General features: G+C 40.1%; 1 protein-coding gene across 7 annotated transcripts in view; it reads left to right on the plus strand.

Moving 5' to 3' along the window:
* Positions 1–26944, plus strand: part of PASD1 (PAS domain containing repressor 1) — a 201666-nt gene extending 174722 nt beyond the window's left edge. For 6 of the 7 annotated variants that reach the window (XM_053201824.1, XM_053201825.1, XM_053201827.1 and 3 more), the window contains 5 exons: positions 3014–3086; positions 11576–11702; positions 17422–17666; positions 21596–21796; positions 26229–26944. In XM_053201824.1, coding sequence (XP_053057799.1) covers positions 3014–3086; positions 11576–11702; positions 17422–17666; positions 21596–21796; positions 26229–26384 — 802 coding nt within the window. In that variant the 3' untranslated portion in view covers positions 26385–26944. The remainder of the gene's footprint in view (positions 1–3013; positions 3087–11575; positions 11703–17421; positions 17667–21595; positions 21797–26228) is intronic. The other variant, XM_015086633.3, reaches the window with a different exon arrangement.
* Positions 26945–27853: the final 909 nt, after the last annotated feature.

The following is a 27853-nucleotide window of genomic DNA, read 5'->3' on the forward strand; positions in this document are numbered from 1 at the left end:
ATTCAGTAGCATTGAGTTCTTTAGCAATGAACATCAAACCTTGGTAAAGATTTAAAGTAGAATAAGAAACATTAAGGGCCCAATTTAAGAATAACATTTTGAGGTTTTACATAATGATACAGAGGTACTTTTCTTCATAATATTAGAAAGTATTTTTTCCATGTAAATACATCTAGCAGAGTTTTCTTTGATCATTTTCTTTCCTTTTGAAAATTAACTGATACGATTTGAAAAATGAAAGTTCTGTTTATATTAACTGCACCTAACCAAAGGCCAGCAGTGTTTTATGGCTACAAACCCTCCATTATGCCTCCTATCCTGAGCCTGAATTCACTATTTACATGTACAGACTAGTTAGGTATGAAATATTCCTTAATGCTTTTTTTTTAATCAATGTATGTGCTTATGTGTAACTTTTACATTCTGATTATAAGTCAGAAATTTGCCATCTATACTGATGTAGAGAGAAGTGTGAAATATACATTCATGGAAGAATTTGGAAAACTATTATATTCTCGATATCCAAGCCAGTGGACTTAAAGCAAATCATAATCACCTCACGACGTTTTGTTGTCAAAGTCAGTGTCTTGTCCAGTATAACTCACTGCATCCTTTGATATAGCACTGTCCAATAGAACTTTTTGTCATAACAGAAATGCTGTTTAATATGCTGTAATACCATAGCCATTACTCACATGTGCCTACTGCACACTGGAAATGTGGCTGCTGTGACTGAAGGCATAAATTTTAAATTTTCTTTAATTTTGATTTTAATTGAGCCACATGTGGTAAATGGCTGCCATATTGGACAGTGCAGCAATATATTCATTCACATGCTGTTTGTCTCACATATAAAGATATTTACTGTTGGGGAGCCTGAGTGGCTCAGTTTGTTGAGTATCCCACTCTTGATTTCAGCTCAGTTCACGATCCCAGGATTGTGGAATTGAGCCCTAAGTTGAGCTCTGTGCTGAGCATGGAGCCTGCTTGGGATTCTGTCTGTCTGTCTGTCTGTCTCTCTCTCTCTCTCTCTCTCCCCCCTGACTCTCTCCTCTGACCCTCTTCCCTGCTCACATGATCACTCTCTCAAAATTAAAAAAGATACTATTTAGAAGCCAATATAGTGGCCTTTAATTGCTTTTAAGGAACAGATGGAAGCCTCAGTTTGTTCTTGAAAGTAATTGCTTCAAGCCAAGCAGATCTGGGGTGGGGAATGTGCAAATATTTCAACTGAGTTCGCTACTCAGATTGTTTATTTCTTTATTCACTCAGAAAATATTCATGAAGCACCTAGTAAGTGCTCTGCATTGTGCTAGGTGCTAAGAATGCAAGAGGTTCAATGTATGTGCACTGCCTTCAAGAAATTGCCAAGTAGAAAAAGTGGACAGAAAGTTAATAACAAACTTTCATACAGAAGACAGAGAATGAGTCAAAGATGACTGGAGGTTTTAGTCTTGAGTGACTGCTAGAGGGTGGCTATTGTTACCAATAGAGGAGACACTGGAGGAGAAGAAGGAGGATGAGGAAGAGGAAGAGTAGTCTAATTGGACCACCTGGGGTTAAGGTGTCTAATGTTAGACATCCAGACTGCATGTCCTAAAGGCAGTTGGATATTTGGGTCTATATCTTAGGGAGATATCTTGAGATGCAGATGTCAGAGTTGCTCCTAGTTGAAGCCAAGAGACAAAATGCAGTGTGCAAGGAGATAATATAAATAAAGAGCAGAAAGTGAACAACCTTGAAGAAGTACCCACAGTTACAAAGAAAACATTCCGTTAGAGTAAACTGGCTTATAAATTTGGTCAAAGACTGAAAAAAATTAAAAATATAGATGATAATCTTCTAGGAATTTTATTTTTAAATGATGTCAGGGCAAATTTGTAAGTAACTCTGTGACTTGATGCTGAAAGTCAAGCCATTAAGAAATACATAGTAAGTATTTTATAGCCCCATCATATGACTGAATTTACTCATTAAGTAGTTGTTTTATGCAATTTAAATCAATACTTCCTAAATGGTATATATTTTGATATCCAAAATAAAATTTTTTCAAACTTTTCTTAGTTTTCTACCATTAAAAATAAATGATGTAAGTAAATTGATTTTTTTGCTGGGTCCTGTGAAATATGAGTGGAAAAATTTTAGCCATTGGATCAGTATTGACTTTTTGAAACCTAGCAGAAAAATCCAGTTATTCTGTTAATTTCTTGTCTTTTGAATAAATTGAGAGGGCTTCACAGGTACCATTTTGTCACTGCATTGCTTTTCTAAGGACATGCTTTTTATATATCTGTTATCAGACTCCAGTTTCTCATTTTGTGGAGTGATGGGGCCTGTAAAAGAAAAACTCTTGAAAACAAAATACATTTCTATAACAGATCCTCAGGAAACTTTTAAGGCTGAAAAAGTAATTTCAATATTAAAACCCAGATTCTCATTCACTCATATTCTGTCCTCCCCCTCCCCTTCTCTCTCACCATCCACTCATTTGTTAAAAAATAAACTAGCACTTAGACTTCAGTGCCAGGAAGCTGCATTCTCACCTTGGGCATCAAAATTCTAATTTTGACAGAAATGAATTGTTAATGAGCCAAAGAATGCAGAGTTTCTCTAATTACAGGAAACAAAATTAAATTTGGCCTGAAGGCATTTCTTTTTGTAATTGCAGTTGGTTTAAAAATTAAGATTCACTCATACACGTTGGCGGGTTTTGTTTTGTTTTGTTTAGTTTTGTTTTGTTTTTTAGCTTGCTTTGCTCACCACTGTTAACGAGAGGCATTGAAACCTGAAACAAACTTCATTCTAATGAGGGTCCAGATGATTTATTTTATAGATACTGTGCAGAGCAACTTTCTCTGTAGGAATAACAGCACCTCAAAGATTGATGATGTTATATATTAAGAAAAACAGATATTTGTTCTGTTTTGAACCTTATTTTTACTGTGTAATAGAAAATTTAGATTTAAATGGAAAATAAGATGTGCATACCATTTCTCTTTTCATCTCTTTATAGAAGTGTTCAAGGCCAAATAAGAATTTCTAGAATGGAATCCCTGTGTGCTGAACCTGCTGCTCCTGCCTCAGATGTACGTACATAAGAGAGCCGTAGGGCAAATGGATGGATCCTTATCCTTGTAACATTGATTCTTTAGTTAATGTATGTTGCCAACATAAAAAAAGACTTTAATTTTGAGAAGTATCCCATCTAGGCATAGCACTTGAGTGGTGTTCCACAGCTGCGATTTTGTAGCCATTTCTTATTGGGAGCCAGCAACCACCGTACTTGTGTTGGGGAGCCATAAGGTCTTGTCCCCTTCAGGGTCCTTCTAACCACACTAAGAATCAAATCAACATGAGACAGATTAATGGAAGAGAATCAAATTTATGAATGTACATACAGGGAACCCACACAGACATGGAAACTTCAAAGAAGTCAAGCAAAATGAGGTATATATGTCATTATGTATGTCATCTGAACTAAGAAAAAGGGGGTGGGGATCTGGGACTTCAAAGGGAAGGAATGAAATCCTTAAGAAGAATGAAAAAGAGTAAATGTTTGGTAAACAAATATTTTCTGGGCCACTCAGAAACAATGGGACACACAGAGGACTTTGATCAATCAGGCATTGCTGGGTTCCTCCCTATACCCCATCCCTAGCTCATGGTATACTGTAGTTATCTATGGAGATAGCTCTCTTTCTGTGGTATACTGTAGTTATCTATGGAGATAGCTCTTTCTGGAGCAGGGCCTCTATCTAATTTTTTTAAGAAGTTGTTGAGGAGGTAAAGAGTTTTTCCTGAATCTGCTGGATTTTGATTGCTTTTTAACTCAAAATAGTCTTCATGTCAAGGTGGCCCATCTTGGGGCAGCCTGCCCTTGGCCCCCAGCACTTAGGATGGTCCTTGTAGTACCTTTAAAAAATAAGCTAAGCTCTATGCCATTGCTCAAGATCTTTTAGACTTGTGAGTACATTTCAAAAATAATGTGAGTAGGCTCATGAGACTGCATCATCCCATCATGGGCAGCATCCAGCTCCTAATTAGCCTAGATTGTCCCCATCTTTTTCCTAAGCCACTGAATGTGTCGTTCATTTATCCATTCACCAGATGTTAGTAGAGAGAATCTTAGGGATGCACATTAATAGAAATATCTATTAGAATCTTAGGGATGCACATTAATAGAAATATGAAATCTGGACCTGCTCTCAGTGATCTAAAACTGTAGTCTGGCAGATAAGGTCAAACTTCAAGAAAAAAGTCATACAACAGAAACAGCCTACCAGAAAGCCTTCCCTGTGGTTGGTGTTCCACCTTACCTGCCACTCCATGGGTGCCCATGGCACAGCTTCTTAGCTGGATCACTGCAGTGGTGGTTGTGCTGCAGAGAGAAAAATGGCCTAGGCTTCAGAAGATAAGGGTCAATTCCTGATTGATTCTGCCATGTACCAATTTTGTGACCTGGAGAAAGTTATTTTCCCATGGAAAGTCTCCATCTCCCCATCAGTAAAAGAGGAGTGGTCATCTGCCAGGCTTTCTCATCTGAATGTGACGAAGGAATGTTCAAAGGAACCTCATTTATCAGTGTATTTTTTGTATCCCTGCAATAGAATGAAGCTTCTATGGAAGCAGGACTGTCTTGTTTATCAGCATATCCCCAAATATCTTGAACAAGGCTTACCACATGTAGTAGGAACTTATAAATATTAGATGCACAAACGAATATTGTATGTCACAGCACTGTATTATTTTTATAGCATTCTTCAAATGTACAGTAATGGGATTCCAAGAGCAGTATAGATAAGCCGGATGGGTGGACTCTCACTTTGGTTTTCAGGCCTGTATGTGATTTTGTCTGAAAGGATTTGTGTGTTTCTGGGACTATGCAGACAGCAAGTCATTTTACTATTTAAGCTTTTCTGTAACATGGGAGATACTGTGAGCACATATTTTAAATATAAAGTGCTGATTTTGGACTGCATTTTCCAACTATTGCTCATTGTAGGGGAGGAGAATTTACCATTCCAAAATATGTCTCTGGCATAAGGATTATTTGAGGCTGAATATTTTTAAGAAAGTGCAAGCACAGGAGAAGCTCAGAAAATTGAGTAGAAGTTACCCTTTTGTAAGAGACATTTACATTTATAAGGAAAATCTCCATTTGTAAGGGTGTCTCCCTCCTTGTACCAGGAAGAGGAGGAAGAGTCTAAATCACTAGAAACTCATCAATGGAGCAAATGACCATTTAGATCTGCACAAGACTGGTACCCTTATTACTGTGCTTTTCCTGCTCACCTCCTATAACTGACTCCCCCAGTCCCAGCATCTTCTTTTGTCTTTAGCTGGAGATGGTATTTAAGATGATGGCTTCAGTCATCTTGGGGAATCACTCAGTTTTCCTGGGTCTCTCCTATGTATGTACGTAAGATATATCCGTGTTTAATTTTCTCCTGTTAATCTGTCTGATGTAAATTTAATTCTTAGACGAGTCAGAAGAACCTTGAAGGATAACAAGCTACTTGTACGTAGGTAAAACTTTCTGAACACAATACCTCTGCTTAACCTAACATTCTGTTCAAGACAGTATGAAATGGAGGAAATTACATAGAAAAAGGCTAATTTAAACAGAGCAATGTTCTGTTTACACGCAAACTAATTGCAATTATGCTAGGAAAAGAGGCCAAGACATCCATATAGCTCTGGCTATCAGTCTGGCATCTATGCAGTTGACAGCCTTGCCTCATCAGTCAGTCAACAGCTGTTTACCCAGGACCTGCAGTGTGTAATGTGTGAACAATCCAGAGTCCTTCGACTTACTGTGTTTTGAGGAACTTAGTGTGTTTTGAGAAAAGCTGGATTTAAAAATTCTCACTTTATAAAACTTATAAAACCTAAGTAATTATAGCATTTAAAGGTACATTTTTTAAAGAAACCCATAATCCCACCACCATGGCACAATTGCTATTTACTTTGCTTATTCCCATTCAGTCTTAGTATACCAGCATATGTGTTTTTCACTTAGTGATAATGATAGTTTACATGCTACTCCACAGCTTTGGCTTTCACTTGTAACCCTGTTTCATCTTTCTCTAATACTAATTATAATTATTTCAATAACTGTATAGTATTCCATGGAATTGAAAAACTTCTTCTTCTAATGAAGATGGAGTGCTTGGGACCAGATTTAACGTTCCTGCCCCAAATGACAAAATGTATGAAATAACGGTTTTCAGGATAGTGTACATCAGGCAACAACAGACAGGGACTCTTAAGAGATGGGAAACAATCAAATGAGCCCTACAGTTGCCACAGCTTACTACAGGTGACACATCTGCTCCCCTTCACTGGTATCTTTTTGCTTCTAAAATCGTTTTTTGCTTTGTTTTTTTCCAGGCCAGTTACCATTGCTGCACATGATTCTGTCATTTTAAGTTTGAGTTTAGTGACTTTATATTGATAGACTAAATAAAATATATGAACACACAAAAATGGACATCTTAATCAACACCCAAGTATCCACATTTCTATTGAAACTCGTCCAGGAAGCAGAAAGCTAGTGATTAAATTGATAAATGACTGTGGTGAAAAGCAGAAGGAAGAGGACAGGGAAAGAAAGGTCATATTGCATCTCAGTGAATACCACCCACCAGCATATCTTTCTAAATATTGAAAAGATTGTCACATCCCCAGCAACATATGGCTTATCTTAAGGAGTACAAAACACACCGCCCTTGAACAGGGAGGTTGTACAATTTCCTGAATTTCAAATGCTGGGATTTGATCTGGATCAGTGTGTTTCAACAAGCAGGTTCCTTATAGAAAAATTGGCATAGAACTCTGTCTTAATCCAGTCCAAAAACAACAACAACAACAACCAAATAACAAAACAAAACAAAACAAAACAAAAAAACCCAAACACTAAAATTTTCAGCAGGGATGTAAAAGATTCCACTGCTAACCTAGGCACTTACATTTCATATGAGCAGTGGGCTGCAGACTATTCAAAAAGGACCCAGTTGTTAAGGAAGTTGAAGTGGATCACTAAAATAAGAATATAATGTATGCAGCTTAAAGCAGGAAATGGCTTAAAAGAGCACTGGGTTTGGAGTCATTGGATTCTTGTTTTTAAATTTTTTTAAGTTTATTTATTTATTTATTGAGAGAGAGAGAGAGAGAGAGAGAGAGAGAGAGAGAGAGAGATAGAATGTGCAAGCAAGGGAGGGGCAGAGAGAGAAGGAGAGAGAGAATCCCAAGCAGGCTCCGTGCTGTTCAGCCTAGAGCCTGTTGTGGGGATCAATATCAGGAACCTTGAGATCACCATGACCTGAACTGAGATCAAAAGTCAGATGTTTAACCAACTGGGTCACCCAGGTGCCCTAGTATTAATTCTTCTTTAAATGGTTATAATTCTCCAGTGCAACCATCTGGGCTTCCAGATTTCTTTCGGGGGAAGTTTTTCATTACAAATTCAATTACTTTAATAAAGGACTAAAATTATTTATTTCATATTGGATGAACATAGTGGTTTGTGTTTTTTGAGAAATTGGTCCATTTCATCTAAGTCGTGAAATTTGTGTGTACAATTGTTTATAGTATTCTCTTATTATCATATTGATGACTGCTTGGCCTGTAGTGATAGCCTCTGTTTCCTTCTTGATATAGGTTATTTGTGTCCTCTTTTTAATTTTAATAGTCTTGGTAGAGAGTTATCAATTTTATTGAACTTTCAAAGCTCAAGCTCTTTGTTTCATTGATTTTCTTGTCTATTTTCAATTTCATTGATCTCTGCTCTTATATAATTTCCTTCTTTCTATTTGATTTGGGTTTATTTTGCTCTTCTTTTTCTAGGTTCTTTAGGTAGGAGCTTAGATTACTGAAACTCTTTGTCATTTCCAACATGTGCGATCAGCGCTATACATCTCCCTCTAAGTGCTCCAGCTAAGCCCCACAAGTTTTCATATCTTGCATTCAGCTCAATGTACTTCTTTCATTTTCTTTGAGATTTCCTTTATGATTATTTCGAAGTGTGGTGTTTAATTAGCATGTGTTTTTTAGTTTCCAAGTGTTTTGAGAAACTCCTGTGCAAATGTCCTCTTCTTATAGGGATACCAGTAAAACTGGATTTAGGGTCTTCTCTAATCTAGTATAATCTCATTTTAACTTGATTACATATGCAAAGACCATATTTCCAAATAAGATTACATTTACAAGTTTCGAGGACTAGGATCTTGATATCTTTGGGGGCCATTATTCAACCTACTACAGGGACGTGGTTTTTTAAATTATAGAACAAAGTATTGGGAAAAGATCCTCCTTTTTCTTTAATTTTTTTTTGAGGTGGGTCTTATATTCCCTTTATTTTTTTTAATTTAATTTTTTATTTTTTTAAAGTTACATTCAAATTAGCATATAGTGCAACAATGATTTCAGGAGTAGATTCCTTAGTGCCCCTTACCCATTTAGCCCATCCCCCCTCCCACAACACCTCTAGTAGCCCTCAGTTTTTTCTCCATATTTATGAGTCTCTTCTGTTTTGTCCCCCTCCCTGTTTTTATATTATTTTTGTTTCCCTTCCCTTATGTTCATCTGTTTTGTCTCTTAAAGTCCTCATATGAGTGAAGTCATATGCTTTTTGTCTTTCTCTGACTAATGTCACTTAGCATAATGCCCTCCAAATAATTCCCAAAGCGGCCAGGCAGCAGTCTTAACTTCCAGTTCAATGGAATCAGTTGTGTTGGAGGTAAGACTTTCCTCCCGTTAGAAATAAGCCCATCGACACAATCAAAGGAGGGACGCAGGGACTTGGAGCACAGTGAAGCGAGGCTTTAATCCACGTTCTCACACGAGTGGGCATGTGATGGACAGGCACACTGGGGCAGCTACAGAAGACAATTTATCATGTTCTTTATATGTTCAAGATACCTGTCCTTTCTCAGGTATGTGGCTTGTTACTATTTTCTACCAGACTGTAGCTTGCATTTTTATCCCCTTACTTAACACAGTCTTTCAAAAAGCAAAAGCTTTTAATTCTAATGAAGTCTGATTTATCAATGTTTCCTTGTATGGATCATGTTTTTGTGTCATATGTATGAGCTTTTTTGCCTGGCCCTAGGTCCTGAGAGATTTCTCTTCTATTTTTTTTTTCCTAAGAGTTTTACATTTATGCCTATGATCCATTGTGAGTTAATTTTTGTATAAGGTGTCAGACTTTGGTCAAGGTTCATATTTTGGCCTATGGATGTCCAGTTGCTCCAGTGGTTCCTTGGAAGTCCATCCTTACTCCATGGAATTACTTCTGCGTCTTGGTCAAAAATCAATTTGGGTATATTTGTGAGGGTCTATTTCTGGGTTCTCTATTCTGTTTCATTGATTTGTGTGCCTTTCCTCTACCAATAACCACACCATCTCAGTTACTATAACCATATAATAAGTCTTAAAGTTGGGAAAAGTGATTCTTCCCACTTTACTCTTTCTTTTTTTCCAATTTAATTAATTACTTTATAAATTTACATCCAAGTTAGTTAGCATATAGTGCAACAATGATTTCAGGAGTAGATTCCTTAATGCCCCTTACCCATTTAGCCCATCCCCCCTCCCACAACCCCTCCAGCAACCCTCTGCTTGTTCTCCATATTTAAGAGTCTCTTATGTTTTGTCCCCCTCCTTGTTTTCATATTATTTTTGCTTCCCTTCCCTTATGTTCATGTTTTATATGAGTGCAGTCCTCATATGAGTGAAGTCATATGATACTTGTCTTTCTCTGACTAATTTCACTTAGTACAATACCCTCCAGTTCCATCCACGTAGTTGCAAATGGCAAGATTTCATTCTTTTTGATTGCCGAGAAATACTCCATTATGTATCTATCTATCTAAATATCTATATACACACACACACACACCATCTTCTTTCTCCATTCATCCATCGATGGACATTTTGGCTCTTTCCATACTTTGGCTATTGTCGATAGTGCTGCTATAAACATTGGGGTGCATGTCTCCTTTTGAAACAGCACACCTGTATCCCTTGAATAAATACCTAGTAGTGCAATTGCTGGGTTGTAGGGTAGTTCTACTTTTAACTTTTTGAGGAACCTCCATACTGTTTTCCAGGGTGGCTGCACCAGCTTGCATTCCCACCAACAATGCAAAAGAGATCCTCTTTCTCTGCATCCTCGCCAACATCTTTTGTTGCCTGAGTTGTTAATGTTAGCCATTCTGACAGGTGTCAGGTGGTATCTCATTGTGGTTTTGATTTGTATTTCCCTGACGAGGAGTGATGTTGAGCATTTTTTCATGTGTTGGTTGGCCACCTGGATGTCTTCTTTGGAGAAGTGTCTATTCATGTCTTTGCCCATTTCTTCACTGGATTCTTTGTTTTTTGGGGTGTTGAGTTTGACGAGTTCTTTGTACATTTTGGATACTAACCCTTTATCTGATATGTCATTTGCAAATATCATCTCCCATTCCATCGGTTGCCTTTTAAAAGTTTTGCTGATTATTTCCTTCGCTGTGCTGAAATTTCTTATTTTGATGAGGTCCCAGTAGTTCATTTTTGCTTTGGTTTCCCTTGCCTCTGGAGACGTGTTGAGTAAGAAGTTGCTGAGGCCCAGGTCAAAGAGGTTCTTGCCTGCTTTCTCCTCGAGGATTTTGATGGCTTCTTGTCTTACATTGAGGCCTTTCATCCATTTTTAGTTTATTTTTGTGTCTGGTGTAAGAAAGTGGTCCAGGTTCATTCTTCTGCATGTCGCTGTCCAGTTTTCCCAGCACCACTTGCTGAAGAGACTGTCTTTATTCCATTGGATATTCATTCCTGCTTTGTCAAAGATTAGTTGGCCATACGTTTGTGGGTCCATTTCTGGGTTCTCTATTCTGTTCCATTGATCTGAGTGTCTGTTCTTGTGCCAAGGAGTCATTGGATTCTACCTCTCACTCTGCTACTAACTTGCTGTATGACCTTCTCTTCTTTGACACTATCAAATGGGGAGGTTGCACTAGAAGCTCTCCAGGGCCATTTCCATCTCTGTGCTACTAGTACACAGAGTAAAGATGCTTTTGCTAATAATACTTCCAAGTGTAATGTGCATTTAAGCCTACTTCATGGCTTAAATGCAGATTAGAAGTAGTCGTTAATCAGCCTCAACTGACCTTTCCTTGCAGTCAGTACAGGCTGCATGTGCAGGACCTCTGGAGAAATGGCCCTGCTAGTGGTGGTGGTGCCCTTCTCCCACAGTCACATCAGCATCCTACCAACACCTCGGAGAGGTGTGTATTTTTTTTGCCATGGCCTTTGATGGCACACATTTCTCTTATGCTTGTGCTTTAAGCACATCTGTACTGTGTTTATTTTCTCAGTTTTGACAATGTTGCACCCATAATCTCTGCTCGTTATTACCTTCCAGCAGTGTTTTTCAAGAACATGTTTAATGATGGTTTTGTTTAGGTATTTAATTGATAGAAGCAATGTTGGAAATTGTGATGTGAAATGCATCCAAGTTTGTGTTCTGCCAGTGTTTCCTATTGTTTATATATCTCTTTCTCCAAATTGAAATGTCATCTTCTCTTTTGGAAATTCCCAGGATCAAGTTGATCTTATAACAGTCAAGCAGTATGGACTGCAGGAATCTGTTCATGAAAGTGGGATAGAGTCTGCTACATGTTATGACTCCAGCATATCTTCCATGGAAAGCATACCTGAATCGTCAGGTAGGTACATTTGGACACTTGGATGGAGATTATCAGAAGAAAAACAGTGGCCCACAGGGTAGTTATGGCTTTTCAAAGGAAGAGAGTGTTCTGTTTATAATGGTGTGAAATCTCAAGAGTGAACTTTCTTCATCTTCTGTAAGTTTTTTGAGATGATGATTTGAGAGCAGTGAAAGTGAATATCTCATCAGTGGTTTGAGTGCTGGAGAATGGTATTATTCTGTCCCATTAAAATTTAATATTCTAAAGATTGGTGCTAGATCCCAGTCCTTGGAGGAGTAGCATCTTATCTCTTATGCAGTCTTAGTGAAGACTGTGCCATAGGGATTGCAATCCAAAGAAACCTCTTGTTTTAAAAAAATGTACTATAAGAAGAACTTTTAGTAAAGACCAAAAAGGATAGTCTCTCAGAAACAGTAATATTTATAATGTAAGTTTTGGTATTAAAGAAATTTCATAAATATAATTGTATAAAAAGTACAAAACTTAAAGCAGTGCTGGATGCATAATACAGATCATGTCTAATTTGCTGAGCTTAGCATAGAGTATTTGAATTTGAGAATCTTCACATATAGAACTAATACATATATTTTTAAAATATTCTAATTAATGACTTTGACATTATTGCTGCCAATTTCAAACTTTGTTTAAAAAGTCCTTTAAAAAATTTATTTAGAGAAGGGGAAGACCATGAACCCATGATTGTAATTTCTAAAACATATAAGAGCAAATTTAGTTTTAAATTTGCACACACTCTTTGAGATGTATGCTTCTATGGGTTTGACAAAGGCAAGGAGTCCTGTATCTGCTACCACATTACCCAACAGAACAGTTCTGTCATCCCCAAATTCCTTAGTGTTGTCTCTTTGAACTCCAGCTCTGTCCTCCTCCTCTGGCAACCATTGATCTGTATTCCTTCTCTGTTTTCCTTTTTCCAGAATGTCCTGTAAATGGAATCATATAGTGCCTTACCTTTTTGGTCTGGCTTTGTTAACAAAATGCATATAAGATTCATCCATGTTTCATGAATCAATGGTTCAATCCTCTTTCCTTGCTTAGTAGTACTGCATCTTATGCATGCACCATAGTTATTTGTTTAAAAATCCATTAATCTGCAGAAAGACATCTGGGTTATTTCCACGTTTTCAGTAAAACTACTATAAACATTTGCATAGAGGGTTTTTTGTGGAAATACAAATGTTCAATTGACTTCATTAAATTCCTAGGAGTGGGACAGCTGGGTCATATGGAAAATGTGTGTAAAAGAAACTACCAAACTATATCCCAAAATGACTGCCATTTTGCATTCTTCAAATAATATTCTCCACTTTGCTTTGGGGGCTGTTGAAGGAGAATCTTTCTCAACACCTCCACCGGCAATTCAAGCACTCCTGAGATCCCCACATTCTGGAGAACATATCTTTTTGAAGTTGTTGTTCATTACGTTTAATTTGGTATTATCAGTTGGAAGGTACGAATTTTCAGAAGCACAGCCAAAAAAATTTTTATAATGAAAAGACAGTCAACACGAATGGTTTGGGTACCTACCCACTTATGCATGGGTGGGTAGAGGAAAAGTCAGACACTACTTCCTTTTTATTTATTTTCAAATATGAACAGATTTTTTTGTTTTTTTTTAAATTTTAACTTGTTTTATTATTATTTTTTTAATTTACAACCAGATTAACATCTAGTGCAACAATGATTTCAGGAGTAGATTCCTTAGTGCCCCTTACCCATTTAGCCCATCCCCCCTTCCACACCCCTCCCGTAACCCTCAGTTTGTTCTCCATATTTATGAGTCTCTTCTGTTTTGTCCCCCCTCCCTGTTTTTATATTATTTTTGTTTTCCTTCCCTTATATTCATCTGTTTTGTCTCTTAAAGTCTTCATATGAGTGAAGTCATATGCTTTTTGTCTTTCTCTAGTTTCACTTAGCATAATGCCCTCCAGTTCCATCCATGTAGTTGCAAATGGCAAGATTTCATTCTTTTTGGTCGCCAAGTAATACTCTATTGTATATATATATACTACATCTTCTTTATCCATTCATCCATCCATGGACATTTGGGCTCTTCCCATACTTTGGCTATTGTTTATAGTGCTGCTATAAACATGGGGGTGCATGTGTCCCTTCAAAACAGCACACCTGTATCCCTTGGATAAATGCCTAATAGTGTGATTGCTGGGTCGTAGGGTAGTTCTATTTTTAGTTTTTTGAGGAACCTCCATACTGTTTTCCAGAGTGGCTGCACCAGCTTGCATTGCCACCAACAATGCAAAAGAGATCCTCTTTCTCCACATCCTTGCCAACATCTGTTGTTGCCTGAGTTGTCAATGTTAGCCATTCTGACAGGTGTGAGGTGGCATCTCATTGTGGTTTTGACTTGTATTTCCCTGATGATGAGTGAAGTTGAGCATTTTTTCATGTGTAGGTTGGCCACCTGGATGTCTTCTTTGGAGAAGTGTCTATTCATGTCTTTTGCCCATTTCTTCACTGGATTATTTGTTTTTTTGGGTGTTGAGTTTGATAAGTTCTTTATAGATTTTGGATACTAACCCTTTATCTGATATGTCATTTGCAAATATCTTCTCCCATTCTGTCAGTTGCCTTTTAGTTTTGCTGATTGTTTCCTTCGCTGTGCAGAAGCTTTTTATTTTGATGAGGTCCCAGTAGTTCATTTTTGCTTTTGTTTCCCTTGCCTTCGGAGACGTGTTGAGTAAGAAGTCGCTGTGGCCAAGATCAAAGAGTTTTTGCCTGCATTCTCCTCGAGGATTTTGATGGCTTCCTGTCTTACATTGAGGTCTTTCATCCATTTTGAGTTTGTTTTTGTGTATGGGGTAGGAAAGTGGTCCAGGTTCATTCTTCTGCACGTCGCTGTCCAGTTTTCCCAGCACCACTTGCTGAAGAGACTGTCTTTATTCCATTGGATATTCATTCCTGCTTTGACAAAGATTAGTTGGCCATACGTTTGTGGGTCCATTTCTGGGTTCTCTATTCTGTTCCATTGATCTGAGTGTCTGTTCTTGTGCCAGTACCATACTGTCTTGATGATTACAGCTTTGTAGTGTAGCTTGAAGTCTGGGATTGTGATGCCTCCTGCTTTCATTTTCTTTTTGAAGATTGCTTTGGCTATTCGGGGTCTTTTTTGGTTCCATACAAATTCTAGGATTGTTTGTTCTACCTCTGTGAAGAATGCTGGTGTTATTTTGATAGGGATTGCATTGAATATGTAGATTGCTTTGGGTAGTATCGACATTTTAACAATATTTGTTCTTCGTATCCAGGAGCATGGAATCTTTTTCTATTTTTTTCTTTTTTGTGTCTTCTTCAATTTCTTTCATAACCTTTCTATAGTTTTCAGTGTATAGATTTTTCACCTGTTTGGTTAGATTTATTCCTAGGTATTTTATGTTTTTTGTTTTTTATTTTTTGTTTTTTTTTGTGCGACTGTAAATGGGATCGATTCCTTGATTTCTCTGTCACTTCATTATTGGTGTATAGGAGTGCATCTGATTTCTGTGCATTGATTTTATATCCTGCAACTTTGCTGAATTCATGAATCAATTCTAGCAGATTTTTGGTGGAATCTTTTGGGTTTCCATATAGAGTATCATGTCATGTGCTAAGAGTGAAAGTTTGACCTCCTCCTGGCCAATTTGGATGCCTTTTATTTCTTTTTGTTGTCTGGTTGCAGAGGATAAGACTTCCAATAGTATGTTGAGCAACAGTGGTGAGAGTGGACATCCCTGTCCTGTTCCTGACCTTAGGGGGAAAGCTCTCAGTTTTTCCTTTGAGGATGATATTAGTGTTCGGTTGTTCATACATGGCTTTTATGATCTCGAGGTATGCTCCTTCTATCCCTACCTTCTTCAGGGTTTTTATCAAGAAAGGATGCTGTATTTTGTCAAATGCTTTCTCTGCATCTATTGAGAGGATCATATGGTTCTTGTCCTTTCTTTTATTGATGTGGTGAATCACGTTAATTGTTTTGTGGATATTGAACCAGCCCTGTATCCCAGGTATAAATCTCACTTGGTCGTGGTGAATAATTTTTTAATGTATTGTTGGAGCCAATTGGCTAATATCTTGTGGAGGATTTTTGCATCCATGTTCATCAGGGAAATTGGTTCTCCTTTTTAGTGGTGTCTCTGTCTGGTTTTGGAATCAAGGTAATGGTGGCTTCATAGGAAGAGTTTGGAAGTTTTCCTTCCATTTCTATTTTTTGGAAAAGCTTCAAGAGAATAGGTGTTAACTCTTCCTTAAATGTTTGGTAGAATTCCCCTGGAAAGCCATCTAGCCCTGGACTCTTGTTTTTTGGCAAATTTTTGATTACTAATTCAATTTCCTTACTGGTTATGGGTCTGTTCAAATTTTCTATTTCTTCCTGTTTCCATTTTGGTAGTGTATATGTTTCTAGGAATTGTTCATTTCTTCCAGATTGCCCATTTTATTGGCATATAATTGCTCATAATATTCTCTTATTATTGTTTTTATTTCTACTGTGTTGGTTGTGATCTCTCCTCTTTCATTATTGATTTTATTTATTTGGGTCCTTTCCTTTTTCTTTTTGATCAAACTGGCTAATGGTTTATCAATTTTGTTAATTCTTTGAAAAACCAGCTTCTGGTTTCATTAATCTGTTCCACTGTGTTTTTTTGGTTTCGATTTCTGCTCTAATCTTTATTATTTCATGTCTTCTGCTGGTTTTGGGTTTTATTTGCTGTTCTTTTTCCAGCTCCTTAAGGTGTAAGGTTAGGTTGTGTATCTGAGCTCTTTCTTCCTTCTTTAGGAAGGCCTGGATTGCTATATACTTTCCTCTTATGACCACCTTTGCTGCGTCCCAGAGGTTTTGGGTTGTGGTGTTATCATTTTCATTGACTTCCACATACTTTTTAATTTACTCTTTAACTTCTTGGTTAGCCCATTCATTCTTTAGTAGGATGATCTTCAGTCTCCAATATTTGTTACCTTTCCAGATTTTTTCTTGTGGTTGATTTTGAGTTTCATAGCATTGTGGTCTGAAAATATGCATGGTATGATCTTGATCTTTTTGTACTTACTTAGGGCTGATTTGTGCTCCAGTATATGGTCTATTCTGGAGAGCGTTCCATGTATATTCTGCTGCTTTAGGATGAAATATTCTGAATATATCTGTTAAGTCCATCTGGTCCAGTGTGTCATTCAAAGCCCTTGTTTCCTTGTTGATTTTTTGGTTAGATGATCTGTCCATTGCTGTGAGTGGGGTGTTGAAGTCTCCTACTATTATGGTATTACTGTTGATGAGTTTCTTTATGTTTGTGATTAATTGATTTATGTATTTGGGTGCTCTCACATTTGGTGCATAAATGTTTACAATTGTTAGGTCTTCTTCATGGATAGACCCCTTGATTATGATATAATGCCCTTCTGCATCTCCTGATACAGTCTTTATTTTGAAGTCTAAATTGTCTGATATAAGTTATGGCTACTCCGGCTTTCTTTTGTTGGCCATTAGCATGATAGATGGTTCTCCATCCCCTTATCAAATATGAACATATTTTTAAGTAATGCTCTGACTTACTCCTGGTACCTGGCACATCTGATCATTAACATAGAATAAAACTGGACACTCCTGTTTTTATGACTTAAAAGGGGAAATAAAGAGAAATCAGTAAATCTTTGATAATGTTGGTACTTCTGCTTTCTTGGTCATGAATGCCACTGTGCTTTCTTTCAGCTACATCATCTTTGCAGAGCTTTGAATTCGAACCTGACGTGGAACAGGCGGATGATATGGATGAGGTGCAACAGGTGGACGAGGTGGAAAAGATGGTTCAGATTGATGAGATGGAAGAGGTGGAACAAGTAGACAAAGAAGAAGAGGTGGAGCGAGCGGAGGAGGTAGAGGAGGAGGACCAGCTAGACCAGGTGGAGCAGGAGGCCCTCTCATCCTTCAGTGTGGCTGGTGGCATCAGTGATGAGGTACCTGTGGGAGTCTTGCTCCATGTATTTGTCTGGACCACTAACCCTGCAAAACCCTGAATTTCCACTCTTGTGCTCAGGTTCATTGTGCAGAAAGCATATTATTATTTTTTAACTGTATCACCATTTCTGTCATACTGGATTTTCCTATTCTGCTGAGAATCCAGTAGACCCTAGAAAATAGGGAGATTGAAGATTCTCTAAGTAAAACCAAATCTCCGTTCCTTTCTTAATGTGAAATATGCAAAGATACCTTGTGCTTGAGAGAAAGTTTGGGCCAAATGGGAAGGTTATCCACTAAGAAAAGGCAGTATTTTATTTTATTTTACTTTATTACATTTTATTTTATTTTATTTTTAAACATTCTTAAAATATAATTTATTGTCAAATTGGTTTCCATACAACACCCATTGCTTATCCCAACAAGTGCCCTCCTCCCTGCCCATAACCCACTTTCCCCTATCCCCCACCCCCATCTACCCTTAGTTTGTTCTCAGTCCTTAAGAGTCTCTTATGGTTTGCCTCCCTTCCTCTCTGTAACTTTTTCCCCCCTTCCTCTCCCCCCTGGTCTTCTGTTATGTTTCTCAAGATCCACATATGAGTGAAAACATATGGTATCTGTCTTACTCTGCCTGGCTTATTTCACTTAGCATAATACCCTCCAGTTCCATCCACATTGCTGCAAATGGCCAGATTTCATTCTTTCTCATTGCCAAGTAGTATTCCATTGTATATATAAACCACATCTTCTTTATCCATTCATCCATCGATGGACATTTGGGCTCTTTCCATAATTTGGCTATTGTTGAAAGTGCTGCTATAAGCATTGGGGTACATGTGCCCCTATGCATCAGCACTCCTGTATCTTTTGGGTAGATTTCTAGCAGTGCTATTGCTGGGTCATAGGGTAGTTATATTTTTCATTTTTTGAGGAACCTCCACACTGTTTTCCAGAGTGGCTGCATCATTTTGCATTCCCACCAGCAGTGCAAGAGGGTTCCCGCTTCTCCACATCCTCGCCAGCATCTATAGTCTCCTGATTTGTTCATTTTAGCCACTCTGACTGACACGAAATGGTATCTGAGTGTGGTTTTGATTTGTATTTCCCTGATGAGGAGTGACATTGAGCATCTTTTCATGTGTCTGTTGGCCATCCGGATGTCTTCTTTGGAAAAGTTTCTATTCATGTCTTCTACCCATTTCTTCACTGGATTATTTGTTTTTCAGGTGTGGAGTTTGGTGAGTTCTTTATAGATTTTAGATACTAGCCTTTTATCCGATATGTCATTTGCAAATATCTTTTCCCATTCCATCAGTTGCCTTTTAGTTTTATTGATTGTTTCCTTTGCTGTACAGAAGCTTTTTATCTTGATGAGGTCCCAATAGTTCACTTTTGATTTTAATTCCCTTGGGAAAGGCAGTACTTTAAAACACTGTTCCTTATCACCTGTGAGGGGATGCTAACCATCTCCAAGAAAGATGACTTTCCTGCTTACCATAGCAGCACCTCCCCACCACAAGCTAGGTTTCTCCAATGGAATTTTTGTTAGGTTAGAAGCATGCCTTTCAGAATGTTAGATGTAGCCAACCTTCAAATGTCAACATTGATGTATGGTCTGAGGCCAAATCAATACATTTGGTTTAACTACTCTGTTGCTCTTCTGTCCTCAAATTTGTGTACATAATGACAGATTTGGACAATCATCTTTTATAATAGACAAGATTATTAAAATCAGGATTGGTAGGCAAGATAATGAGTTTATGGTTTGTTACATGGAATTGTGTGCATTAATTATGAAGCCTAAGATGAGTCACTCCCTATTGTAATGAGAAGAACTGAGGGATAGAAGACAGTGTGCAGTGACTTTGGCACATCCCTGCATATCAGTTTCTCCATCTTGAGATGGTCTGCTTGCCTTGCAGGGATTTTTGGACTGCTATGAAAAATTTTTGAACAATTTAAAAGAAAATTTCTGTATAAATCCATTTTGTCCTTATTTATGTCTTTACTATGCCAAAATGCTGTGGTTCCCCTTCCACTGTTGACGTTTCTCTTCTGCTTTGAATGAATTTATAACTAAACTTTCAATATAATATTTATTTAAAATAGTCAAAATAACCAGCCTTGAGTGTGCATAATACAGTTCTGCATGTGGTACATGGGCTTATTGGGCTTATTTTGGGGTGCCATGGATTGACAGGCTGGAATGTAGCCAGAAGATGGAGACAGGATGGAGGAAGGCTGAAAAATGTCATATTGTCAGTAGTGGGAGGTAGTCATAGTGGAAGGCATTGGAGAAGGGAGGCTGGGAAGGGACAGGACAGCCTGATCCAAGTAGCTGCATAGCCATCATGTTCCTGAAGTAGAAGACAAGTCTCCAGTGGATCAAACTAGGGTGGAGAGCTAGCAGCTCAGGACTGGCAACTTTCCATTCCTCTGAAGAAAGCCTTTCTTAGATGAGTTAGGTTACCTCCCCAGGTGGTGAGCTTCCTCACCTTCAACAGAAAAGTTTGAGACAGGCTTGGTAGCTCATCTACCAAAGACAGCAGAGAAAAGATTCCTGCTTGGAGAATGGGAGTGTGGATGTGATAACCTATAAGGTTTGTCGCTTCCAGTCTTGAGTTTAGACTTTTTATTTTATTTTATTTTATTTTATTTTATTTCATTTCATTTCATTTCATTTCATTTCATTTCATTTGTTTGTTGAAAGCCTGCTTTCTTTTTTTTAAATATTTATATATTTTTGAAAGAGAATTAGAGCATGTGTGGCGGGGGGGGGGGGGTGGGTGGTGAGAGAGAGGGAGACACAGAATCTGAAGCAGGCTCCAGGCTCTGAGCTGTCAGCACAGAGCCCAACATGGGGCTAGAACCCATGAACCATGAGATCATGACCTGGGTCAAAGTTGGATGCTTAGCTGACTGAACCACCCAGGTGTACTGAATGCCTGATTTCTTATATGAAGATCTATATACTATATAACAAAAAAAGGACAATTGGACAATTTTCAATGGCTTAAAAATACATATATGATTTTTTATTCCAAGTGAGAAAAACAACTTGCATGTATTTTCCTCTGTCTCTCTTTAATAATTCAGCTGTGTGCTTCCATTAGCCATAAAGGGGTTTAAGGCCACAGTATAGAATAGAAGGCCACAGAACAGACTTTTGTTTTTGTTTTCTAGTAGTCGCATCCGTATGTACCTTCTCATCATTAATACTGACACTGTGGCTCTCTCATCTTGTTTATACACACAATATATAGCCCAGATCAGGCGAATGATAGCTTTCACAGATAGCTTTTTTCCAAGAACCCCGCCTCTTTCCTGCCCCCTTAGCTAGCTAGTTGAGAAGCCATGTCCACTTTATTAAATTCTCTCAAATATGTCCCTTCATTTGTATGTGTCCTTCCTCTGGTCTGTTTCAGGCCCCTGTTACCTCTACTATAACTGTATGGACAGCACTTACTTTAGAGGACATTGTGAAGGTCAGATCTGTGGATTTCTTTGTAGTGCTTATAAGAGCACCTGGAACAAAGGAAGTGCAAGTTGACCGTTCCTCTTACCACATTGCCAACAGGGGGGGCATCTGATAGATGTTTCCCACATGCCTCATCTGTGATATGACTAACTGCATTCTGAGTCTTCCACTAAGGACTTCGGGCAGGTTGCTTCACACTTTGGGGCCAATTCCACAGCTTTATGTTTTGAGGCAAAAAATCTGACTAAATGATTCCCATGATCCATTTCTGATCTAGAAATCCTGGATTCTGTAACCATTTCTTCAGACTTTCTAGTAACGAATGAAATTAGGAGTGGAGTGACATCATTCACATTCTCAGTCTTTAAAAACTTGGAAATAAAGCAATATGGTAGGATTTGGAGAACCTGGTGTCCCTATCTATGAACCACAAGCAATTCCTCCCCACAGCTATTAGAACCACTACCGTCAATTGCATTGTACATCAACAAACGGGAGCTGGGGCTGATGAGGAAGTTTAGGGAGCAGCTGGAAGAAAAGACTCGGATGCTGCAGGCTGAGATCAGAAGCCTGCAAGACGCACTGGAAATGATGAAGGAGCAGCTTCAGAGAATAGAGGATTCCGGCTTTCAGATCAGAGGCCAGTTCCATGTAAGTAAGAGGCAAAAGGGAGAGGTGAAAGGGACCTTGATAGTTTTCAAGGAGTTAGTAGGGCCTGCTAGTAGTGACAGCAGCTGCTCCAGGACGGCATGGGACATTTGGAGTAGTATTCAGCAGTGACATCTGGCTTTGCTCTTTGTCTCTTGGCTTCAGTGGCTGAAATGGGCCCAGCTGGGCTCTGGCAGTGGCAGACGGCCTTATATACAACCAGGGCTTCCTGTGAGCCTACCTGAAGGCACTGTCACTCCATGCCCTGAGGAAAGGTGTGGCTCCTGAATAAGACCTTTGTGATACATTACAAATCCTTACAGATGCAGCCAACCACCTCACACCACCTTCACTGTCCTGAGCCCCAGTCTTTGGAGCCAGTGCCCAAGAAACCACACACTGAGCAAATGGAGGGCCCCTTTCCAGATTTCAAGGACACGAGCCTTTCCTGTGGTTCATCTTCCCGCTATTTCAAATTCCCTGAGGAGCTTGAGGAGCCTTGTGATGCCTCCAACCAGGTAGGGAAAGGCTGTTTTAACTACGTAGCTGAAAGGAGATTTGACTTTCATGAAAATTGGGGCTCACCTGGTTCTCCTGAGGGTATAGTGGCTACTTGGTTGCAGTTCATTTACCTGAGATAAAAAAAAAAAATCTTGACTAACTAGACCTGGACACACATCCACACATACATGTACATATGTTCTGAATTGTAGCTTATTTAGCCAAGAGCATGACTGCAACTAGTGCCTTAGCAAACAAGTAAGATAGCACCCAGACCAAGCCCAGAGATGCAGGGCCAGTCATCTTCTGCTTCAGGAGAACAGAGGGGGAGCATTCCAGCAATCTCCGGGGGCTCTTGCAGACACTGAGGTACTGTTATCTCTTTCCTTTGGATGCAACATGTGCAGGGGCAGGAACAATACCTGTAGCAGCAGATCCTGTGGGAAACCAGATGCTGCAAATACGCCTGCTAAACCAGGCTGGCATGGCTGTGCCCCTCTGTGATGACCTTGTTACATTTATGCAGAACCAGCCCATCGTTGTTCCTGTCCAGTTAATGGCTGGACAACATCCCCCTGACAACTGTCAAGATGAAAACCTTGGGGGCCTCAAAGATGACAGTCAGAGGGAAGAAGTGCATGGGACGGTGGCAGTGGCTAAGATCCCTGCTTTCCCCTCATGACTGGGCGCCATGCCTAAAACCATGAGTGACTTGTCCACGGGACACCAAAAGCGCCCTCATCAAAAGCAGCATGCTCCCACCCATCTTGCTCTGTGGCCACTGGTTCCCTACCTCTGTGTTCACAGTGTGTGGCCAAGCATGCATTGATGGAACAGAGGAGTCTCCATGAAAATAGAAGGCCTAGATGAGTACACCCCCAAGCTAGGGAATTAGCATGCAAATCTAGAAATCTCTTGGCTTCATCCACACAAGCCCAGACTCATGGCACAGGGTATCTTATAGGGAAGTCTTGAGTGCCCATATCTGAATAACTTCTGGGCTCTCAGTTTTCTTCTCCCACTTCACTGGGATCTGGTGATCACAACAGACCAGATGAAGGGGTCCCCATGGATTGGCAATCTGTGGGAGAGAAGTGGGTATGAAACATTTGCTTGATGGCCAATGGATTCCAAAGAGCTAACATCACAGAAGGACTAAGCCCTGGAGGCAGTATGAGGACATGAACACATTTTTTGTTCAGTGATAGTCTGTGGCCCCAAATTCCAGAAAGAGAAGGCTCTGCTCAGCAATGAAGGGGTTGTATATAGCACATGCTTGATGCCCAATAAATATTTTTGAATGAATGCCAGTTCTCTGTGTGAGCCTCCCAGAGCTCCAGATTTCCTTCTGGGCCTTCCTGTAGGATCAGTGACCCTGATATGTGGGGTAGGTGGGTTAGTGCCATGTTTTGCACTGGCCTGATCATCAGAATCCACTTGAGGAAGTTGTGGAAAGTACAGATTCGGAAGTCCCTATTTATCCCAAGAGCCCCAGACATAGCATTTTAGAGAGAGCGCTGGACTTGCAATGAGGAACTGGCCTGGCACCCCCATCCAGCTACCAGCTCCTTCAGTGACAAAGGGCAAGGCACTGACTTTGGGTGGGTAAAGTAACTTGCATTAAGGCATGTGGCAGAGCCAGGACTGTCCAAGTAAAACAAATAAAACTACTTGAGACAAAAGACTAATTCATCTCAATCTTTACATTCACTTTAATGTGGCAAATGGAATCTTACTCAGGCAAAGTGAGAGTGCAAACCAGTGAATCCTGATTTAGCCACCAAAACGAAATGTGCCATAAGCACCTACTGATGAGCAAGGCAATGGCTCCTGGGTCATCATTGTTCCCTGATCCACGTCACTGTAACATGTTTCTTTCAGTTTTCTTTCTGAGGACCAGCAGGGGTCCCCCATCAATCTGCTGCCACTGCTGTATAGTCCCAGCTCTGAGACAGGTTCCTCTACCAGCTTTTCTGAGTCTCCCATAAATTCTGACTCAAACTGAGTCACCCTGGAGACCTCGCAGGATTACATTCAACTTTGGCAACAGCCACCAGATCCACAGTATCACATTTACTTCCAAGTGAATACTTATCCTTCCAGTGAGCAGGCCACTATGCAGGACCAAGCCACCTGGGCCCAGGTATACCATTCCTTTCTCCTCTCCTCCCCAGCCCAGGTCAGGGGTTCTGTATGGAGGCTGGGTCTTTTCCCCAAAAGGCACACACAACAGGAGTATGCTATCTGTGTGAAATCCAGGCTTCAAAGCTCAGTAAATTTGAGGGTGGTTACTCACATGGTGGTGGCAGGCACTGCTGAGTAAAAAGATTCTCTTCAGGGTTCCATGAAAAAGTGAGCTGTCCTCATGTATATTAAATGCAATATCACATGGAAATTTCTTAAACATATGTTACCTGGGCAAAGTGAGTCATGCCATATGCTGAAATCATTGCCAGAGGCCAGGCCCCTTTCTGAACCTGTGGATCTTTAGTTCTCTCGTACAAAGTCCAGAGCCTAGTATGAGTATGTTTCCTTGTACTGAAAATAAACAAGAGTTCTTCTTCTATGGAATGTACTTGGTATTCATCCACAGGGTGCTCCATATTTGGCAGGACAGACCCCACTTTGGGGACCGTCTGTAATAGTCATGTTTCCAGGGCAGTGTTAGCAGCTGGTCCAGATGGCAGTCACATATTGGATTTTGCTCCCAGATACACTCCCAGAAAGCCCCTTGGGACCATAAATTCTCAATATGACTAAAAGCACTTATAAAGGTGTTTTGATTCTGGATTTAGAAACCTTGATGGAGTCTAACCTCTGATTTTCAAAACTATCAAGAACAAGAAGAGGAAAAAAACAGTAGGCCAATGCAGGATGAGGGAGTTTGGTTATTTTAAATGGCTAAAGTGTGATTATTTTCACATACACACCTGGACCAACTGGACTGCCAGTCCTCGGAAAAGTTGATCCATGAGAGGGACTTCTCATGCAAAGAGACCAGATGCTCAGTGGACCCTGTAGTTGAGTTACCAAGCCAGACTCTGGTTAAACCCTTCATCATGTCTCCTTTTGAGGCACTGTCGTCTGGATGGGTCCTTAGAAGCAGAGCTGAGATAAAACTGAACAGGTATCCCAGGGAAGTGGAGAAGGGAGGACCCCTGGGAGGTTGTTGGGAGAATGCAGTGGAATGGCCAAGGGCAGGACCATGTGGGAGCTTCCTTGTCCACAAGACTTCAGGGGCTCCCCACACCCTGCCTTGACTCATTTCCACTGTCCTCTGGGCACTCCCTGTCCCCAAGTCCCCAAGCATATCCATCTTTCTTCCCATAGCCCAGCCCTGCTCTGTCTGTTCTTCTGTATTCTCTTCCACCCCTTTGGTTGTACTTCTTGAAATCTTACATCACCCTCAAAACCCAACCCAAGGGATCCCTCCTCCTCAAACAGAAAAGGCTCCCCCAGCCTACTCTGTAATACCACTTTTGTGTCTGCCCCTCGTCCCCACTATACAACTTAGAGTGGGTTGTTGTTACCTTTCCCATCGCATTGTTCAAGTGGGCCAAGTACCTCACTGGTAAGTGAGGCTTAGCAATGAAGTTACTTAGTCTGAGCAGAGTAATAGCAAGGTCCAAGGGTAGGGGCAGGAAGAGACCTTCCAAGCCTTCAGCTAGCCATGACTGGCCGAGAAGCTGGGCTAGGGAGGGCCAGACACAGAACTCAGTAGCCTTAGGCATTAAGACAACTTTGGGAGAGCCCAGTGCTACTTCTGCTGGTCTTTCAGGCAAGATGATGTTGAAACATGAAAGTGGAGAGGAACCCCGTTTTCCCCAGCTGCACTTCTAGCAGCACCTTGTAGGCGTGTGTTCCAAAGATATTTCTCAGTAGCTTGCTGACTTGAACTAAAGGGAGCTTCTCACCTTGTCCCCCTTTTTCTTAGCAGGTGCCGGCTACTGAAGTAGGAAGCCAGGGATCTCCAGATTCAGAGGCTTTCCAGGACCATGATGAATTAACACCAGGCCAAATCAACTATTTCATGTCTGCAGAACAGTCCAGCTTGGATGAACACCAGTGGGATTTTCATACTGAACCTTGAGAGAAGAGGGACAGACAGACCAATGAGGCCTGCATGGCCAGGGGAACTCCAAGGCTTACAGAATCCCCTGGAGTAGGGGTTGAAGAATGGGGTGGGTACTTTCTTTTCTTTCTTGATAAGTTCTGTTTGGGATTGTTGAGCACAACCTGTTTCTTGGAAGTTGTGTTTCAGCGGCAGCCTGTGATCCCTAGTGTGCTAATATGTGACAGTAGCCAGGCCACAGCAGGAGACCACTGTCCCCACCTACCCTGCTTGACCTTTCACACACCTATTCTACCATGGGCAGGCATGTTGCAGAGGCTGCAAGTTAGAATACTTTTTTTCTGCCAAGAAACATTTTCCAGCATGGTTTTCAATCTAGTAAGAAGCTGTTCTGTCTTAAGCCACAAGCCAAAGCCTTGGCCTTGATGACCAGGCCCTGAATCTCCTCCACAGTCATGTTTGGGAAACCCAAGGGAATGGCATTCCAACTGTGGGAAACTGCAATCAGATTAACACAGGCGCTTTGTACTGAAATAATCACAGTTCCAATGCTTAATAAAAATTGTCTTTCGTTGCAACTCTGTGAACTTATGACTAATTTTTGGAACCTAAAAATGGTACTGACTTAATTGGTACCAGGATCCTGGTACCAAGCTCATTTCCTAGAGTTGGGTCCCTCATGTATGCTTCAGCTCCCTGCCACATTTGCCAAGGCTGATGGCTCTTTCATTGATGCCAAGGGCATCCACAGGCCCACCAGGCCCAAAACAGTGGGCGTAGAGGTTACCCATTGCATGTAGCCCATGCTCTGCTTCACCTCAAGGGTCAGCCTGGATGCTCTGCATGCATGTTCCTTCTCTCTTGACTATAGCTTTTCTTCCAGGGATGACACCTTGGAGGCAAAGTGATTTGTTCACTGGCCAAACACCAAGGAGAGCATGTTCCCAGCTGTCTGCACAGAAGATGAGAGGAGAGGGGAGGGGACACTTGGATAACCTTATCAGAAGTCATCCTGAGCCTTTAATATCTGTCTTAAGATAAAGAGTCATTGCTGGAATAAGGCAAAGGAAACCCTCAGTCTTCAGTGACAAGTTAAAGGGGGCACATGAGGCCTCACACCCATAGGAAACCTGATCTCTACCAGGGTGGTATGGACTGAATGTATCCCCGTCAAATTCATATATTAACCCCATACCCTCTCCCAAAGTGATAGTATTTGAAGGTGGTGCCCTTGGGAGGCATTTAGGTTCAGATGAGGTCATAAGATTGGGACCCCCATAATGGGAGTAATGCCTTAGTAAGAAGGAAACAATCAGCAAAACTAAAAGGCAACTGACAGAATGGGAGAAGATATTTGCAAATGACATACCAGATAAAGTCAGAGAAAGACAAAAAGCATATGACTTCACTCATATGAGGACTTTAAGAGACAAAACAGATGAACATAAGGGAAGGGAAACAAAAATAATATAAAAACAGGGAGGGGG

The sequence above is a fragment of the Acinonyx jubatus genome, chromosome X, assembly GCF_027475565.1.
Source record: "Acinonyx jubatus isolate Ajub_Pintada_27869175 chromosome X, VMU_Ajub_asm_v1.0, whole genome shotgun sequence".
NCBI lineage: Eukaryota > Metazoa > Chordata > Mammalia > Carnivora > Felidae > Acinonyx > Acinonyx jubatus.